At 46.6% G+C, this 18282-nt stretch overlaps 1 protein-coding gene across 1 annotated transcript; it reads right to left on the bottom strand.

Annotated features, from left to right (window-relative positions):
* Positions 1-457: 457 nt before the first annotated feature.
* Positions 458-16727, bottom strand: LOC128105235 (RNA polymerase-associated protein LEO1-like). The gene is made up of 9 exons (XM_052730214.1): positions 14249-16727; positions 13490-13635; positions 12290-12374; positions 9585-9679; positions 8086-8220; positions 5771-5912; positions 4236-4419; positions 2572-2660; positions 458-1445 (listed from the first exon to the last, which is right to left on the bottom strand). The coding sequence occupies exons 1-9, from the start codon at positions 14336-14338 to the stop codon at positions 1392-1394; spliced, it is 1020 nt and encodes a 339-aa protein (XP_052586174.1). The 5' UTR covers positions 14339-16727; the 3' UTR covers positions 458-1391.
* Between the last annotated feature and the right edge of the window lie 1555 nt (positions 16728-18282).

Here is an 18282-nt window from a genome sequence, read left to right as displayed (position 1 = left end):
ATCTTGCAATAAAGGCTCTTTGATTTTGCATATGAACTCGGACTCCTGGTGGTCTCTGGGCGCTCATGGTGCAGGCATAACAAGCCCTGCCTCAGCCTCCTGAGTAGCTGCAACCGCAGACCTGCATCCTTTTGCCCAGCTGAGCAATACATTTATTCAGTAGTCTGGAGATTTTAGATGTGTATGTCTAGGAATTGCTGCTTACAAAATGTTTCCCTGACTGGGGTGGAATGCCAACACACAGCCTGAGGCAGTAGCATCCCCGTCCAAGGTCACCCATTGCCTTGTGTGCTAACCTAAAGCCATAAGCTCTTTAAAAAGAAAGCTTACTGATTCCCGAGCTACTCTTTCCTATCTGTTAGGAACTCCATCTTTGTATCCTCCCCAAATCCTTATGCTGAAGATGGGCCTTTGGAAGGCAGTGGGAGAAAAAGTATGCACAAACGTAAAGCCCCTGTGAATTCACATACCCGCTTTATTTCCAGTTCAGTCTTGTGGATGAATTACATTTGGTTTGGTTTTGCTTGAAGCCTGAATAGACCTTTATGGCAGCGCATGTTTTTCTGTCCTTTGAAGCTGGGTATTACATAAAGTTTTTCTAATATTAACAAAGCAAAACACTAAATGCTTTGTAAGTTGAAAAGCAATGAATTTTCTGACATTTAAATCACAAGTTTATTATCCACCCAGTTTATAACAAAGAAAAGTTTCTTTTCAAGACTATAGGCATTTAAAACATACTGTATACCAAAACAAATAACTATTAAAGTTCATCAAATATCCTGTATTCAGACTTTAAAAAAAAAAATCTCTTCAGTTTTAGAATTCTAACATTCATTACATCTTCCTTCAGGAACAAGCTTATTGTGGGGAGGGGGGCGTGAATGAGAACCAAGTATAACAGCACATACGTATGAAGCAGCCACTGTGACGCCCGCTGCTTTGTATGCTCATCTGATTTATTAATAAACCTTCTTAAGAGATCAAGCTTACTAATTCCCAAGCTAGTCTTTCCCGCCTATTACAGACTCAGCATTTTTATCCTCCCCAGATTCCTACACTGAAGTCCTAACATACAGTAGTGGTGGGACTTGGAAACGGGCCTTTGGAAGGCAATTAGGGGTACGTATATTAGGTCCCCAAAGTGGGACTCATCCTGAACTAGTGGCTGTCTAAGAGGAGATATGGTTTCTGCATGGCCCATCTCATTCATTGGTTCATGTGGTTCATCCTTGCTTTAATATATCTGATGGGCGTGGGGGGGTATGTATTTGAGGGGCTTGGGCTGTCCCTAAGCAGTAGAATGCATGGACAGGAAGCCCTAGATTCAATCCCAGCACAAACAGGAAACCGAGGACTATTTAAGGATAGACACCAACGCACATTTCATTTCACACTTCATTCTTCCTCTTCAACCCTTGGTCTCTTTCTGGAGGATTCATTGCCTAAAGAAATATGAGAGATGGGTTATAAAATTCATAGAAGACATTTCTGGCAGCCTTGTCCAAAGCAGTTCTGAACTGAAAGGAGAAATCTGCCCCAGAGACTTGTATTCACCCAGCACCGTCTCTGAGCAGCTAGGCTTTTGGGACTTGTGCTTCTCTGGGTGGCCATCATGGTAGAGGGACACTTTTCATTCAATATGGTATTTCTATCCCATTACTGGAGATACATTATTTTGTTTCAGTTCCTCTACAAAATTAAGTATTTTAAAGTCTGATTTTAAAGGCTGGAGAGATGGCTCTTGTAGAGAACTCAGGTTCGGGTCCCAGCACCCACATGGCAGCTCACAAACATCTGTAACTCTAGTGGATGGGTGGAGGGGTTCCAACACCGTCTTCTGGCCTCCACAGGTACTGCATGCGTGTGGTTATACAGGTAAGTAAAACACTCATAAATTAAAAAATTTAAAGACTGAATTTTAAGAATGCTCAGGTATGTTTTACGTGGATTTGTTTAGAAAGGTCTACCTATGTACATGCACATTAAATATGAATTAACAAGTAGCCACTATTTTAACATTAATGCAGCTGCCATGCTTATCCCCGCTTCTGGAACCTAGAGCAAGTGAGGTGACACTCAGAAGACACTGAATTTCTGTGTCCCAGGAGCGACAGCATAGGAGCCCTCACGCAATTATGACTCCCGATGTCTTTGGGGTCTAACAAGAGAAAAGGGAAACGAAAACTCGATGGGAAGCAGTACAGACTGAAGTGCCCCCCATCGCTGCTCCATCCAAACTGCAGGCACCTGTCTATCCACAATGAGCATGTGCCGTACTCTAGAGGAGCCTTAACGCCTCGGCCGGCACCCTGCCTTATACTCTACTCTGTGTGGCTGAAGTGCCTCGCCCTGGCCTGTGATTTTGCAAACTTCATCTGTCGGGAGTGTCTGTGGCCTCCAAGCCCCACCCCTGCCTGAAAGACAGCAGCCCCTGGCTCTCCTTGCACTTGTTTTCACTGAGTGTCAGTGAACTGGGGGCAGGTGCAGCTGTGCTCCTGATCTGTGAGCGGGCTCTGGATCCAAGGTCCCCCTAGAACTGAATGAATGTAGCCTTCTCCTGTCACTCACGTGTTTCTTTGCTTTAAGTACTCTTCCGGCCTTATCTTCTTCAGATCCTTCATCGTCATCGCCGTCTGAGGAAGACAGAGCTTGTTCCTCTGAAAGCAAAGGGATTTTTAGGGAGGGGGGTTGACCTCTGGAGGGACCCACCTTTACCTGGCTGCAGCCATCTTGAGTTGTTAACTACCGTGATTGCCTGCCTTCCCTGCCACCTTCCAGCACACTATAGATGAATACAGCTGTTCAAATGGCTGTGGAGCCTTCTGTACAAACCTGGCACCATCAGGGCCAGGCATGTGATGACACCTTCAGTATTTATTCCTACAGTTAGGTGCTTCCTGCTTTGAATGAAAGGCGGCGCTGTCTGGACCCAGGTTGCAAGGATCCAGCACTCTTGCTGCCATCCTTGACCATAACTGCTGCTGTGTCTGTTGTTTTAAAAATGGTAAGCGGCACTGGTTACCGGGCAAAAAGGTCATGAGGCACGACAAAACCCGATATCAGAGCTTTATTAGGAGGAGCGGGGACAAAAGAACCAGGCCTGGGGAAGAAGCTCATGCGGAGGGGAGGGGAGGGGAGGGAGGGAGGGGAGGGGGAGGAGAGGAGAGGAGAGGAAAGGGAGTGGGGGAGGGGAGGAGAGGAGAGGAAAGGGAGTGGGGGGAGGAGAGAACAGAGAAGAGAGAGGAGTCGTCTATATCCGGCTCTTTAAGGATTCCCGTGCACATGTGCAGGTAGGCTTAGGGAGCTACGCCACGCATGCGCTGACTGTGCGCCATCATGCAGCTGGGGGTGGCGGCAGAAACCTAACAGTGTCCCCAATAAACTGCCTCATTGGCCGGCCAGCCTCATTGCTCTCAGCATGTTCTGCTAGGCTCCTCAAGCTGGATTTTCCCAGAACAGCCTTCAAAGAAGACTTGCTCCTGAGTTTTACTTTTGCTGACTACTGTCACTCATACTATACTTTTTGAGAAATAAATAAGATATTGGCTTTTTTTTTAAAGTTTCAATAAATATACCTTTCACATGAGCTGAATGACAGCTTGAGATATTCTCAGGTTGAGCACTATTTGGTACCCCAAAGCCTTATAGACACATTGTTGTGGGGTTTTCTTTTGTTTGTTTTTGTTTTGTTTTTGAGAAAGAGTCTCTGTTGCTGGCCTGGAACTTGTCAAGTAGCAGCCCAAGCTGGCCTCCAACTCAAACTCTCCTGCCTCAGCCTCCATAGTACTAATTCAAGCTTCTGCCACCTTGTCCAGTTGTTCATAATATCTTTATATCTGTGTGAGGGCATCAGATCTTGGAGTTACAGACAGTTGTGAGCTGCTAGGTGAGTGGTGGGATTTGAACCCAGGTTCCCTGGAAAAGCAGTCAGTGCTCTTAACTGCTAAGCCACCTCTCCAGCCCCCAAATACTGAGTTCTTAATTGTGCTAATATATACATTTCCCTCCACAGGTACATACCATGTGTAAAACAGATGTTGTGGTTTCTGGAGATGTCTTGTTTTCAATTAACCTTTTCTGTGGGTGAGTAGCCCTAACCAAAGCAAAACGGAAGGGGGGGGGGGGGGGTGTTCTACAATCTTATGTAAATAACATGAGCAAGATGAAGATCCCACCAGAGCAAAACTAGGCCCTGCCTACTAAAATGAGATATGATACCAACACTGACTTACCGTGGACTGCTCCTCGGTAATGGTTTTTAATGGTAACTAGTCGGGAGGCCTTGTCTTCCTCTTCCTCTTCCTTCTCTTCCTCGTCATCACCGTCAGGCTGCTGGATGGTGGAACTTGGAGCTGGCTGGTTCTTCCTCTTCGAGCGGAAGTTCCGTTGAGTAGACACCCTCAAGCGTTCTTTTTTCTGGGGGGGGGGGGGGGGGGAAGCAGGAAGACATCTTAAACCTGGAGTCCAAGACAAGCCTATGTGTTGGAGCCCATCTGGGTTTCCTGGTCGCTTTGCCCAGCATAAAGAGAATGATTGGACCACGGGCCTGAGTGCAGGTGTTTGTTAGGGTCTACACTTGACTGTATCTCCCAAGGGGGAGGTCTTTGCTCCTCCCCTGAGCATTGTCATAAAAAGCCCTTTGGAATAACATTCAAGGCTGGTGGGTTTGGACCCAGGCCCTCCCGAGGCTATCCTGTGTTTCCTATCTTTCCTCTCGTCGTCTAGGTCTCTCTCTATCTAATATTTCTCACTTCTCCCTACTCAAGAGTACCCTGGGTCACTAAAGTGGCGGCTGGTCCGCCACACCTTTGCAATATGGTGAAAGTTTCTCCATCAGAAAAGGGGAGGAGGGAGAGGGAAAATGGAGCTCCTTTGTGCCTGTTTAAACCCGTTTTTAAAGCGGTTTGATGCCCTGTGTCTCCAGTGCACAGCCTTCTGCCCTGCATTGCTGGAAGCCCACACCGCAGATGGTCTGGTGGGGTAAAGGCCACACTTGAGAGTGCAGGAGAGGCCCCAGGACCGTCCTGATCAAAGCTAGCACAGGCACACCCCTGGGAGCTGTGTGCATCCTCTGCTGATGCCACTGACAGCTCAGAAGTGGCCAGCCTGAGAAACCCCCTCTGAAATGACCCTCTGCAGCCGTCAAAGCTAGCTGTGCTCATCCCTGAGCTGCAGATCCTGACCTGCTGAGGCTCCACCAAGCTTCTAAGCTTCCCGGACATTCCTACTGCAGCCTTCAATGCAAATAATATAAATATTTTATACACACACACACACACACACACATATATTATATATATATATTATATATATATATTATATATATATTATATATATATTATATATATATATTATATATATATATATATATTGGGGGAGGCGCTGAGACAGGGTTTCTCTGTGTAGTTTTGGTGCCTGTCCTGGATCTCGCTCTGTAGACCAGGCTGGCCTCGAACTCACAATGCAAATCCTATTAACCCAGCTTCTGCCAACAGGCTGAGGAAACTGCCAATTTCTTAGAACTGCCCACCCAGCATGCCACACTTTGGAATGGGAAGAGCTGAGCCAGTGTCAAGTTGAAAAGGCTCTTAAGGCTCTCCTATTTTCTTTTTTCTCCCTGTGTTACCCAGGAATCAAACCCAAGGCGTTTGCACATGCAAGGCAAAGCATTCTGCTTCTCAGCTGTACCCAAAGAACTTTTTGATTTTTTTTTAACTTCAGAAAAAAACAGCTCTTCATGTACAAAAGGTCCCAACATAAAACTTACCAGACATACCTGAATCAAATCTGTGCGTGGCCACTCAGGGTCACGACCAGCCATCGGTAAGATTCTAATCTGTGTCTTTGAACTTCTGCTCCCAGATGACAGGGTCATCTTTTTATATGTAGCACTGTCTGTACAGTGAGGTCTGCCAGGAAACGAACAGGAAATGTCTGTCTCACTTTGATCGAGAACACCCAAACCGCCCATGGGTAATGACCTCACACTTGGGCAGAGTGAGGAGGCAGGCCCACAGTTCCCTGTGTTCACCACTCAGGGAAAGGGAAGTGGACTGACCCAGAGTGCAAGGGGAGAGGCAGGTGGCCAGATCAAGTGCTTTTTACAAAGAATACGCCCAGCTACAATCACAGACAAGGGTCATGAAATCTCAGATTCAGGAGGGTGGAGCATGCACTAGCAGGAACATTCTGAGAACTAAAAGATGTTCCTGCCACCCAATAAAAGTAGGAGGATGGTTTTCAAAAGTAGGTGGCCACGTGTGCGATCCTGTCTCAAAAAGGAAGTGAGCCACAATGGCATGAGGGGCCTCAAAAGCTCAGGACGAGACAAGAGTCTCAGCATGGAAGCAACCTGTAATCACATCACTCAGGCAAAGGCCAGGAGGACTGCAAGCCTGAGGTGAAGATGGATAGTGAGTGAGTTCAAAGCCAGCCTGGGTTACACAGCTGTACTGTCCCAAACGGTAAGTGCCTTCCTGAGTATAGCAAGACAGCTTGTAACTGGGTCCCAAAGACGGAAGAAAGGACCTAAGGAAGAAAACTGTGCCAAGCAGTCAAATGCTACCCAGTGCAGTGCTCAGAGCAAGGTTAGGAAGCAAAAACTAAGAACTGCACACGTTTCAGGATACTTCTAGAGACATTCGTCAGCGGGAAGGCTGAGCACTAACTGTGCAAGGTTTGTGTGCTATCTGACACAACACCCCTGTGACATACATCTTATAGCCAAGGGAACTGCAAATTGGTGAGACCCTCAAGACTATATACCCTTGCAGTTGTTACAGTCATTTAAAAAAAAAAAAAAAACAACACGTTTACCGATAATATACACCCCATGGTCCCTTATTTTCAGTTTATAATTGTTTTAATTTACAAAGTTGGGCAACCATGACCTGTGGTGATATTTTATTTGTGCTGAAATGTGGTGATATTTTATTTGTATGTTAATAAATAAAGTTTGCCTGAGCCGGACGGTGGTGGCGCACGCCTTTAATCCCAGCACTCGGGAGGCAGAGCCAGGCGGATCTCAGTGAGTTTGAGGCCAGCCTGGGCTACAGAGTGAGTTCCAGGACAGGCTCCAAAGCTACACAGAGAAACCCTGTCTTGAAAAACCAAAATAAATAAATAAATAAATGAAGTTTGCCTGGAGATCAGAGGACATAGATAGCCAGCCATAAACAAAAGTTAGGCGGTGATTAGCACATGCCCTTAATCCGATCACATGGCAGGCAGAGTCTCTGTGCTCAAGGACAGAGCCAAGCGTAGTGACACATGCCTTTAATCCCAGTACCAACCATAGAGACCTGGAGGTCTGTACAGACAGGCAGTGACGAGGAAGTGAGGTAGCTGGGCTAAGAGCCAATGAGAAGGCAGAACAGCAAGGCAATAAACGCGCAGGTTAGACGGAAGATGTTCTCTTGGGAAGCTACAGCGGTGTGGTGAGCTAAGGTTAGCTGGTGGCTACTCCTATTTCTCCAACCTCTACGGCTTTCACCCCTGTATTTGGCTCTGTGTTTCTTATTTAATAAGACTGTTTATCTACATCTACAATGACCACAATCTGATTTTAAAATACTTCAGCATCTTCAAAGGAACCATGTTCATTGCCATGGTAAATGCTGTACCTCTCAAGGAAAGCTGGATCCTAGTCACAGGTATGTCCTTAAGAGGATGGGCCATAGCACCAAAGCTGGCCCCGTGTCTTGAGCAGGCACAGGCTACAACTGCTTTGGTCACACCTGCCGTGAGCACACACCAGCACCACATTCTGGTGACAGTTTAGCTGTCTTGGGTTAGTTTCACTAGCTGGTTAAGGACAGATCAAGCCGCAAGCTACAATGGCGAGTCTTTTGTAAGTGCCCTGGCCACTGAGCAGCCATGGACCAGTCCCTTGTGAGTTTTCATAGCATGAGCTGGTTCCCTGAGAAACTTATAGTTAACTTTAGAAACTCATCTTGGAAGCAGGCACGGTGGCCGGCGAGCTGCACTCTGGAATGACGTCAGTCAGAAGGGTCAGGCTTTCTGCATCACAGCTCAGCTTTGCTCTTCAATGGCAAGTAGCAAGGCACGTACAGAGAAAGTTACCTAAAGGTAAGTCTGGACTTAAAGATGGCTTGTCCGCGGAGACCAGTGTCTTCCCGTATAAACAGTTGGTTGTGGTTGTCTTGCAGTGGGGCTTTGTAGATATCAAACACTTCACTGCCTAAATGCAGGGACATGCTGGAGAGGGGAGATAATTGCGGTATTAGGATGCTTAGTGACTAGCACAGGATCCTGACCTCATATAGAATTCATAGGAAAAAAGAAAAAAAAAAAAAAAAAGATGCTCTCAATAGCCTCCTTCCAAGCTGGGTGTGGAAGTGTCTGCCTGTAACCCTGCAGGGGAGGTGGAGCATGAGGATCTGGGCCAGGATGGGCTGTGAAACCCTGGCTTTAGTTTGTTTGTTTGAGGCAAGGTCTCACTGTGTAGCCTTGGCTGGCCTGGAACTGGCTATGTAAGTCAGGCTGGCTATAAATTTACAGAGATCAGCCTGCCTCTGCCTCCCCAGTGCTGGATCAAAGGTGTGCTCTATCACACCAGGTGAGACCCTGTCTTTTTGTTGTTATTTGTTTAGTTTTTCAGGGTTTCACTGTGCAGCCCTGGCTGTCTTGGAATTCACTTTATAGACCAGGCTGGCCTCTAACTCACAGAGATCCACCTGCCTCTGCCTCCCAAGTGCTGGAATTAAAGGCATGCGCCACCACCACCCAGCTGAGATCCTGTCTTAAAACAAAACTGAAATCAGGTCTCTTTGTGGTGGTTTGAATAAGCATGCCTCCCTCCCTCAATGTTCTGACGTTTGAATACTTGGTCCCCTGTTGTGGCTGCGTGGGTAGGTGTGGCCTTGCTAGAGGAAGTATGTCACTGGCTGTGGGTTCTGGGGTTTCAAAGCCCCAGACCCAGTTAGCCCGCTGTCTGCTTCCTGCCTGGCCTGAGAGATGTCAGCTCTCAGCTGTTCGTACGACCATGCCTGCTTCCTGTTGCCGGTTCCCATGATGGACTCTTATGCCTTTGGAACTGTAAGTCCAAATGAACTCCTCCTCCTGTAAGTTGCCTTGGTCATGGTGTTTTATCAGAACAATAGAAAAGTAACTAATATGCACTTCAGAGCAAAAAAGTGGTAGAACAGACTTTTCAGCTTGAAATAGAATTGTCTTACAGTATCTCTCAATCTGTATCTTTTAATTAGCAAACTGAATTGAGTTCTCAAATAGTTTCAACTTAGGCTCTATAGCTCAGCTGGTAGACCACTGGCATGTACCCATGAAGCCCTGGGTTTGATCCCCAGCACTGCCAAAGAAGGTTACTTCCAATTACCCTGATGTTTCAAAGGGTAGGCTTTCAGCCAACAAGACAGATAAAAGGGATCTGATCGCATCGAGCCAGATCCAAGCTCTCCCACTGGCCCGGCTGGAAGGCCTTAACTCTGCTTAGCTCTCTCGGGTTTCCGGGGGTAATGCCAACAGCCCAGGTTTTCTCAGTAAAGTCCTCCACAGGAAATTCCGACTGATCCAGGCCCCTCCTCAGGCGTTCCAACACTCACCTTCCATCAGACCACTTGACTATCCGAGCGTTGCTCTCTTTAACTCTACATCCTTCTTCATCCCGGCCTACCCTCCAGCGGATAGTATTTTCCACCTGGTTCGAAAGAAAAGGTATCAGACAACCAATTTAACTAGCCATTTGTTTTTTTTTGTTCCTCAAATGACTCATAACCGTATGCCAAGAATTGATGGGTGGTAAGAAAATGGCTGACTCAGCAGCACGGCCACCGATTTGCAACAGGGGTCTGGGCTTGTTGGTTAGGCTAAGGAGGCCCAGGTCAGAGCAGTGGGAAGAGAGGTTAAACAGGATGCAGCCTGTAGCCACAGCTAAAACCTAGCTCCTCAGGAAAGAAGAGGTAGGTTAGTCCATACAAGGTAAGTGGCTGAAATTGACACCTCAGCTGAGGGTGTAACATAGTGGTAGAGCACTTGCCTGGCACATATGAGGTCCCCCAGTTCTATTCCCAGCACTGTTGTGTACACACACACACACACACACACACACACACACACACACACACACACACAGAGTTTCTTGAAGGACTATGGGTGCAATGAAAAAAACAAAACAAAACAAAACCTTTTAAATTTCTTAGGGAATATGGTCCACAGAATCAACTACGCAGGCTTCCCAGGGACTCAGACTGAAGTGACAGTCACAGTCCCTATACGGGTCTGAGATAGGTCTTCTGTATATATGTTATGGTTCTGTAGCTGTGTGTTCCTGTGGGATCCCAACAGTGGGAGTTGGTGTCTCTGACTCTTCGGCCTGCTCTTGGGACCCTTTCCCTCCTCCTGGGTTGCCTCGTCCAGCCTGGATATGAGGGTTTGTGCCTGGTCTTATGGTAACCTGTTATGCCATGTTTGGTTGATGTCCCTGGAGGCCTGCTCTCTTTTTTTGGAAGGAAAATGGAGGAGGAATGGACCTGGGGGAAAGGGGAAGGGGCCTGAGAGGATTGAAGGGAGGGTAAAATAAGAGAAAACCCTCCTTTTCCAAAAAAACAAGTGTCTCTTAGGGCCAGCGACATGGCTCACTGGGTAAAGGCTTGCTACCACGACTGACTGCCTGAGTTGAATCCCCAGGACCCACATAGTGTGAGGAGAAGATTTCTGCACATTGTTTTTTGACCCATGTGCACATGCATGTGCATGCTCTTGCACACACAAATAAATATAAATTTCTTAAAGAACAAGTGTCTAATGAGCCAGGCGGTGGTGGCGCACGCCTTTAATGCCAGCACTTGGGAGGCAGAGCCAGGCGGATCTCTGTGAGTTCAAGGCCAGCCTCGTCTACAGAGCAAGATCCAGGACAGGCACCAAAACTACACGGAGAAACTCTGTTTCAAAAAACCAAACCCCCCCCCCCAAAAAAAAAGAGGTGTCTAATGAGATAAGATCTAGACATGACATTTTAAGTTGTTTTAAATACTAAATAACTAGGAGCTAGAGACATGGCTTAGCAGTTAAGAGTATTTGCTGTTTTTTCAGAGGACCCATGTTCAGTTCCCAGCACCATGCTGGGCAGCTCACAACCACCTATAACTCCAGCTCTAGGGAAAATGACACCCTCTTCTGAAGGTATACACACACACATGGTGTACCTACACAGATACACACAGACACACACACAAAAAAAAAAGAAAGAAAGAAAAAAGAAAAGAAAAAACAATTAGCAACAAATTAAAATTTGAGACCTATACTTAGTTCTGTTTGGGTCCAAATTAATTCATGAAATAGAAAACTCCAAGTCACAAAAGACTACTAAAAATGGACCATCCCACCATTTGGAAAGGCAATATCCCTACATGAACAATGGTAGTACTTGTCATGCCAGGTATTCTCGAGAAATCCCCTGATGGCAAGGTCTGCTTCTATGCACAAAGTAAGTCTCCATGACCAGACACTTCTGTGGTGGGAGGCTGCTGGGAGGAGTGTGGAGACAGGCCCGTACACCTTACAGCATTGTTGATCTGAGGAAAGCTAGTGATTTTCCAAAGTTTCTCCCTTTAGTTCAGTTAGAACTTGAAATTGAGACTGGGCTAGTGGCACACGCCTTTAATCCCAGCACTCTGGAGGCAGAGACAGGCAGATCTCTGAGTTTGAGGCCAGCCTGGTCTACACAGAGTGAGTTCCAGGACAACCAGGGCTGCACAAGAGACCCTGTCTCAAAGAAACGAAAAATAAAAACTGAAAACATTCGAAAAGTGTCAATTCTAGAGGAGAGAGAAAAGGTATGTGCTTACTCCCCTAAATATCCGGAAAGGCCATTTACTTCCATGTTCTAGAGTTATTTGTTGAGTAAGCAGGAAACGTTAAGAACATTCTCAAGCTTGGGTCTGGTGTTATCATCCCTGTGTTTACTATCTAAGGAAAAAACTCCAGGGGCTGGAGAGATGACTCGTGGTTAAGAACACCTGTTCCTCTTTCAGGAGATCCAGGTTCCCAGCATTCACAGAGTGGCTCACAACCATCCATACATTCCAGTTCCAGAGGATTTGGTGCCCTCTTCCAACCTCTGCAGGTACCAGGCACAAACATGGTGTACCTACACATACATGCAGCCAAAACACTCACACACATGAATTAAGTAAATCTAAAAGAAAAAAAAAAATGTAAGGAAGAACTTAACCTGTGGCCACAGCTACTCAGAAGGCTGAGGTGAGGGGGCACTAGAAGAAAAAAGGAACAGGAAACGGGATAATACCTTTAATTTCAAGCTAGTTTTGTCTTCCTCATAAAGCACTTTCTCACCTTCAAGTTCATCTTCATACAGCTGAGGATCGAAAGGTCTAAAAATTGATGCCATATTAGTCATAATTAGTAACTGATTGACACTATAAACCAACCGTCTCTACCACATGCATCACAGCCAACAAGTAACTTCATGAGAACCTTCAGCAAGTATGCCAACGGCTACTTTCTTGAAACTTCTTTTTAAAACAAACTTCCTGAAATAAAATCCACAAACAGGGCTCAAAATTTAAAACCCTCTTTGAGGAAACACATCTTAGAAAGCACAGATAATAATACCTGGCCCATCCATATTCAAAAAAACCAAGACCTCAGTGCTGTTTGAAGGGCTGGAAACCCAATGAACGTCTTCAAAAGTGTCCCTTGAGCCAGGCATTGTGGTCCACTCCTTTAATCCCAGCACTCGGGAAGCAGAGGCAGGCAGATCTCAAGGCCAGCTTGGTCTGTGTATGGAGTTCCAGGACAGCCAGGAAAAAAAGTCCCTTAGCTTAATTAGCCAATATCTTGGCATGGCATTTTTATATTTTTTAAAGAATATATAAATAAAGATTAACAACAAATTGAAACCTGAGACCTCTGTTTAGCTTAGGGACTAAATTTTCCCCCATGGAGTTTGCACCTGTGTACTTTAGCTAAGAACAGCCAACACTATTTTGTTGGCAAAGTCGCTGTCTGGTCCAGATTCAGTGTCGTTTACCCTGACCACCCATGATTTCTCTGGCATCTCTCTCTCATTCCATATTTTCAGCTTTACGTGAGTGACACGTCACATGCCATCTGTTCATTTGCAGCGGAGTATCAATGGCTAGGAAGACGGCCAGCATCCTAATTCTCTACAGTAACTTAGCCTTCTCTTGTTTTCAGTCACACGAGAAGAAACCTTTCGGGCGGTGGTGGCGCATACCTTTAATCCCAGCACTCGGGAGGCAGAGGCAGGCGGATCTCTGAGTTCCAGGCCAGCCTGGGCTACCAAGTGAGTTCCAGGAAAGGCTCAAAGCTACACAGAGAAACCCTGTCTCGAAAAACCAAAAAAAAAGAAAAAAGAAAAAAAAAAGAAACCTTTCATCTTATGATTGGCCGACTCCTAACAGTTAATTAACATTTTATAGTTTTTTTTTTTCAATTCCTTGAACATTTTATTCAGTTCTCTTACTTGGGTTCTATTCTGAGGAATCTAGGTAGTTTAACAAAATACAATTCATTCCCTAAGTCAGAGTTGATGCTGGGAATTTCTATTTTTATTCTGGTTTCAGAAATACACCGTTCCACGTGCTGGTTCTGAGGCACTCTGCGGCCGCCCTAAGGGAGGGATCAGAATGGGAGAACGTGAAGAGACAGGAGAAACGTTCTGGCTGTGCTCTGCATTTGGCAGACACAGGTTTGAAAGGAAGTTACGTCAGACACTACTTCAGGGGTAGTCAGCCATTCCTTCATCCAAGTCTGTCCCCCAAACCTTACCCCAACCACACCCACAAAGAAAAAAAATGCCATGGGGAATAGAGACATTATCCTGCATTACTAGAAAGATGAATTTCGTTGGCATAGCTATTTTTCTGTTTTGCATGGCATTCAAGGGGTATAAGGAATTCAACCCTTCACTGCTAAGGAACTACTAAAATCAGAAAAGATGATCAACATTGCCCATACAGCACAGCACAGGTGTGGATAAGAAAGACCTTTTAAACCAAAGGTTCTCATCTCTCAGTCCTGTGCCTATTGGCATGGACCTCATTCTAATGGTTCCTCCTGTGCCTTCTAATTATTTCCCCAGATGCCCAGTTCAGCTAAGAATGTCACCACATGGTTAGTCCTCTGTGAACACCCTCCTCCACATGAGAGACAAAGCTCGAATGAACCTCTTCTGAACTTTTCCTCTCAGCTTTCAACCCCCTCATCAGTGGTGTCTGGTGACTGTACTCACATCAGGCCGTCTTGGGACAGGTGTTCGCTGGTCCACGTCACTCTCCGAAGAAATGTCATTTATATCTCCAAACAGATCCATGTTCCCACTATACTCTTCAGTGTTGAGGGAATAGACATTATTATTGGGTCTAACTCAAATTATTTTTAAAATGTTTGTTTTTAATTAGGTGTGTGTGGGGGAGTGGATATATGTATGAGTGCAGGTGCCCATGGAGGCCGAGAGTCAGAGCCCCTGGAGCTAGAGTTACAGAAGGTTGTGAGCTGCCCAACATGGGTGCTGGGAACTGAACCTGAGTCCTCTGCCAGAGCAGTGCTCCCCGCAGCCCCCTCACTAAAGTCCTCTAGGTAGTTCCTCAACACATTTCCAGTATTCACAAACCGAATCTCCAGCTGCCTCTCCAAGTCTGGCCTTCAGCAGCATCACTAGAATGTCTTCAGAGAAGGAAGGCGGGGAAGTCACCAGGGGAACCACTTTGAGGACAGTTCCCAGAGAGCTGGGCATGGTGGTGTTCACCTGTAATCCCAGCATTTAGGGCTAGCCTGGACTACATGAGACCCTGTCTCAAAAACAAAAAAGATGGTTCCAGTAATTTCACTGATTATGAGGTTTGCGTGTGGCCTCTCCATCATGTCACAGCTGCGCTGTGGGGTCAATGAGCTGCTGCCTCACTTCCGAAGTTGGACTGTGGATAATGCCATGTTTTTTTCTGCCGTGCTGTGTCACTCACTGTGAGGGAAGCAGCTACTTTAATGTGAAGATACCCACTGCCTAGGGGGGACGCCTACCCATGGTGAAAAACAGGAGATGCATGAGCTAGCTCCGAAACTGATCCTTCAGCTGCAGACGGGCCATCAGAGAGTGCAGTCCTGTGAGAGTACCTGAACCAGAACCTTGGAGCTAAGCCCTCTCGAGGTTCCTCCCCCCGTAACCCCAGAATCTGAGTGAGAAGCTGCTATGCTGTTCTAAGCTATTGTGCGCTGGGAAAATTTATCACACAGCCAAGATACTCAACAGTCACCCAAGCAGCACTTTCTCCCCTCGCCTGTATTTTTTTCCCATTCTCTTTACTCTCCAGGATCCTAGAGGGCCTCCTACAGTCTCAGGCTACTGAAAGTGGAAGCTTGGGTCCTCCACACTCACAGGATGCACCACAGTGGCCAGCTTTAAAGGGGTTATCAACTTGTCCAGTGAAGACATAACGGAGATGCAGGGGCCAACAGGCTGCCTGACTTCAAACTCTGTCCAGCTAACGATGCTTTCAAAGTCGCAGCCTTTCCAGCGGGCCCTCTGCATGCCTTCATCCACCCTGGAAAGCAGTGCTATCGCCCGTGACTGACAGAAGCTGTTTCACACTGACTACTTACCTGTGCACAGGAAGACCAGCATCCTGAAACAGTAAACAGTCTAACAGGACAGCTTGCCAATAAAGTAAGACCAGATCCTAGCCCTGAAACATAGCCTGGATTTTAAATACACCACCAAGTTTTTAGCACATTTATCTATTTGGGTACATGTGTGGCGGTCAGCGGATAACGTGAAGGAGTCAGTTCTCACAGGTTATCAGGTGTGGCAGCAAGCATCCTTATCCAGAGTCATCTCCGTGGCCCTACTAAAAGACCGAGAAGACCCAAACAACAAATACCTTGAGTAAAAGAAGACTACACCACAAAATGCAGCTAGTTACAATTAGGCAGCCAGGCAGCGGTGGCGCACACCTTTAATCCTAGCACTCCTGAACTCTGGAGGCAGAGGCAGGTGGATCTCTATATTTGAGGCCCACCTGATCTACAGAGTGAATTCCAGGACAGCTGAGGCTACCCAGAGAAGCCCTGTCTCAGAGGAAAAAGAAAAAGTTAGGCTTAAAGTTTTTTTGCTAGGTTATTAAAATATATATATTGTATATATGTTAAATTATATATATCTTATAATATATTGTATATAATTATATATATAATTAGATAACTAAAGCCGGATAGTGGTGGTGCATGCCTTTAATCCCAGGTCTCAGGAGGCAGAGACAGGTGGATTTCTGTGAGTTTGAGGCCAGCCTGGTCTAGAAAGTGAGTTCCAGAACAGCCAGCCACAGTGGTTACACAGAGAAACCCTGTCTGGAGAAACTTAAAATAAATAAATAAATAATACAGAGAACAACTCTCAACTCCAGACCTGAGAAAACACAGGGAAGAGGCAGAATTATTAGATTTTAAATATTTAGCCAGGTATGGTGGCTCACACCTGTAATCCCAGCATTTAGGAGACAGAGACAGCAGGATTACTCTGAGTTAGAAACCATCCTGGGCTACAGAATAAGACTTTGTATCAAGCCGGGCGGTGGTGGCGCACGCCTTTAATCCCAGCACTCGGGAGGCAGAGCCAGGCGGATCTCTGTGAGTTCGAGGCCAGCCTGGGCTACCAAGTGAGTTCCAGGAAAGGCGCAAAGCTACACAGAGAAACCCTGTCTCGAAAAACCAAAAAAAAAAAAAAAAACCCTCCCCGCGAAACAAACAAAACAACTTAAAACACCTCAGGGCAGGGGCCCCGAGTGTAAGAACAGACGTTTTAAAAGATCCCTCCTACCCGAGGAGAGCAGCTGTCCACTGGCCTGGTGACTCTCGGGTACACTGAGGTTGGTTCTCCTGGTCACACTCCCCACCAGACTCAGCTGCTGTGGAAAGGAACTGCCTCTGCTGAGGAGGAGAAGGGCTGGTGGACCCCTCACAGAAACGCCAAGCCAACAGGAAGCCCCCTGAAGGGCCCAGGAGCAAACAGGAAGGAGCAAGTCTCTCCTCTGCTATCCAGCCTTCCGGTCTCCCTATAGCGCCCCCAACAGGGTGGCTGGTGAACCTTCATCTCCCTATAGCGCCCCCAACAGGGTGGCTGGTGAACCTTCATCTCCCTATAGCGCCCCCAACAGGGTGGCTGGTGAACCTTCATCTCCCTATAGCGCCCCCAACAGGGTGGCTGGTGAACCTTCATCTCCCTATAGCGCCCCCAACAGGGTGGCTGATAAAGCTGAAGGCAGCATCAGGGCTTGGAGTTAGAGGAGGTTGGTAACTGCCAGCCTAGGAAGGGACACACACAGGCATACACTGCTTTGGGAAGGATGGAGGCAAATAAATCTTGTTTTAAAAGTCATTAAAAAAAAGCCTTATAAGCCGGGCGGTGGTGGCGCACGCCTTTAATCCCAGCACTCGGGAGGCAGAGCCAGGCGGATCTCTGTGAGTTCGAGGCCGGCCTGGACTACCAAGTGAGTCCCAGGAAAGGCGCAAAGCTACACAGAGAAACCCTGTCTTGAAAAACCAAAAAAAAAAAAAAAAAAGCCTTATTTATTATGTATACAGTGTTCTGCCTGCATGGATACCTGCAGGCCAGAAGAGGGTACCAGATCTCATAATGGATGGTTGTGAACCACCCTGTGGGTGCTGGGAATTGAACGCCAGCCTCTGCAAGAACAGCCAGTGTTCTTAACCTCTGAGCCATCTCTCAAGCCCCAAATAAGGGCTCTCAAGCCCCAAATAAGGGCTCTTAAGCCAAGTACCTGAGTTTTAACTATGTAAGCCACAAAACACACAAGAACTTAAAATTTAAGTTAGGAAAGGGGTGTGATGGTGATTCAGGATTTTTCTCTAAAGAACAAAAAACGATAACCATGCACTCTAATCATGGAGCTAAAGATCAAAATTAGGGGCTGGAGAATGCTGCTCCTGCAGAGAACCAAATTCAGTTCCCAACACTCACATCAGGCATCTCACAACTACCTGTAATTCCTGTTCCAGGGGACCTGATGCCCTCTTTTGGCCTCCTCAGATAGCCTCCTCCCCACACACCCCCACACACATACACATAAGTAAAAATCTCAAAACAATTTTTTTACATTTCATTCATTTTAGCCGGGCAGTTGTAGTGCATGCCTTTAATTCTCAGGATGCAGAGGCAGGCGGATCTCTGTGAGTTCGAGGCCAGCCTGGTCTACAAAGCAAGTTCCAGAACAGCCAGAGCTGTTACACAGAGAAATCCTACCT

The sequence above is a fragment of the Peromyscus californicus genome, unplaced genomic scaffold, assembly GCF_007827085.1.
Source record: "Peromyscus californicus insignis strain IS unplaced genomic scaffold, ASM782708v3 Scaffold_11__1_contigs__length_118956290, whole genome shotgun sequence".
Taxonomy (NCBI): Eukaryota; Metazoa; Chordata; class Mammalia; order Rodentia; family Cricetidae; genus Peromyscus; species Peromyscus californicus.
Note: the sequence above shows the minus strand (reverse complement) of the source record. Positions and strands in the feature narration are given on the sequence as shown.

What these genes read in the sequence shown, in the direction of transcription:
- LOC128105235 (XM_052730214.1), bottom strand. Translation starts at nt 14,338, where the DNA reads ATGGATCTGTTTGGAGATATAAATGACATTTCTTCGGAGAGTGACGTG. An exon ending in AAGTCCAGACTTACCTTTAG is followed by an intron (nt 5,913 to 8,085) that starts GTAACTTTCTCT and finishes GTTTCCTGGCAG; the next exon opens with ACCTCACTGTACAGACAGTG. An exon ending in TTACCGAGGAGCAGTCCACG is followed by an intron (nt 2,661 to 4,235) that starts GTAAGTCAGTGT and finishes CTTTGCTTTCAG; the next exon opens with AGGAACAAGCTCTGTCTTCC.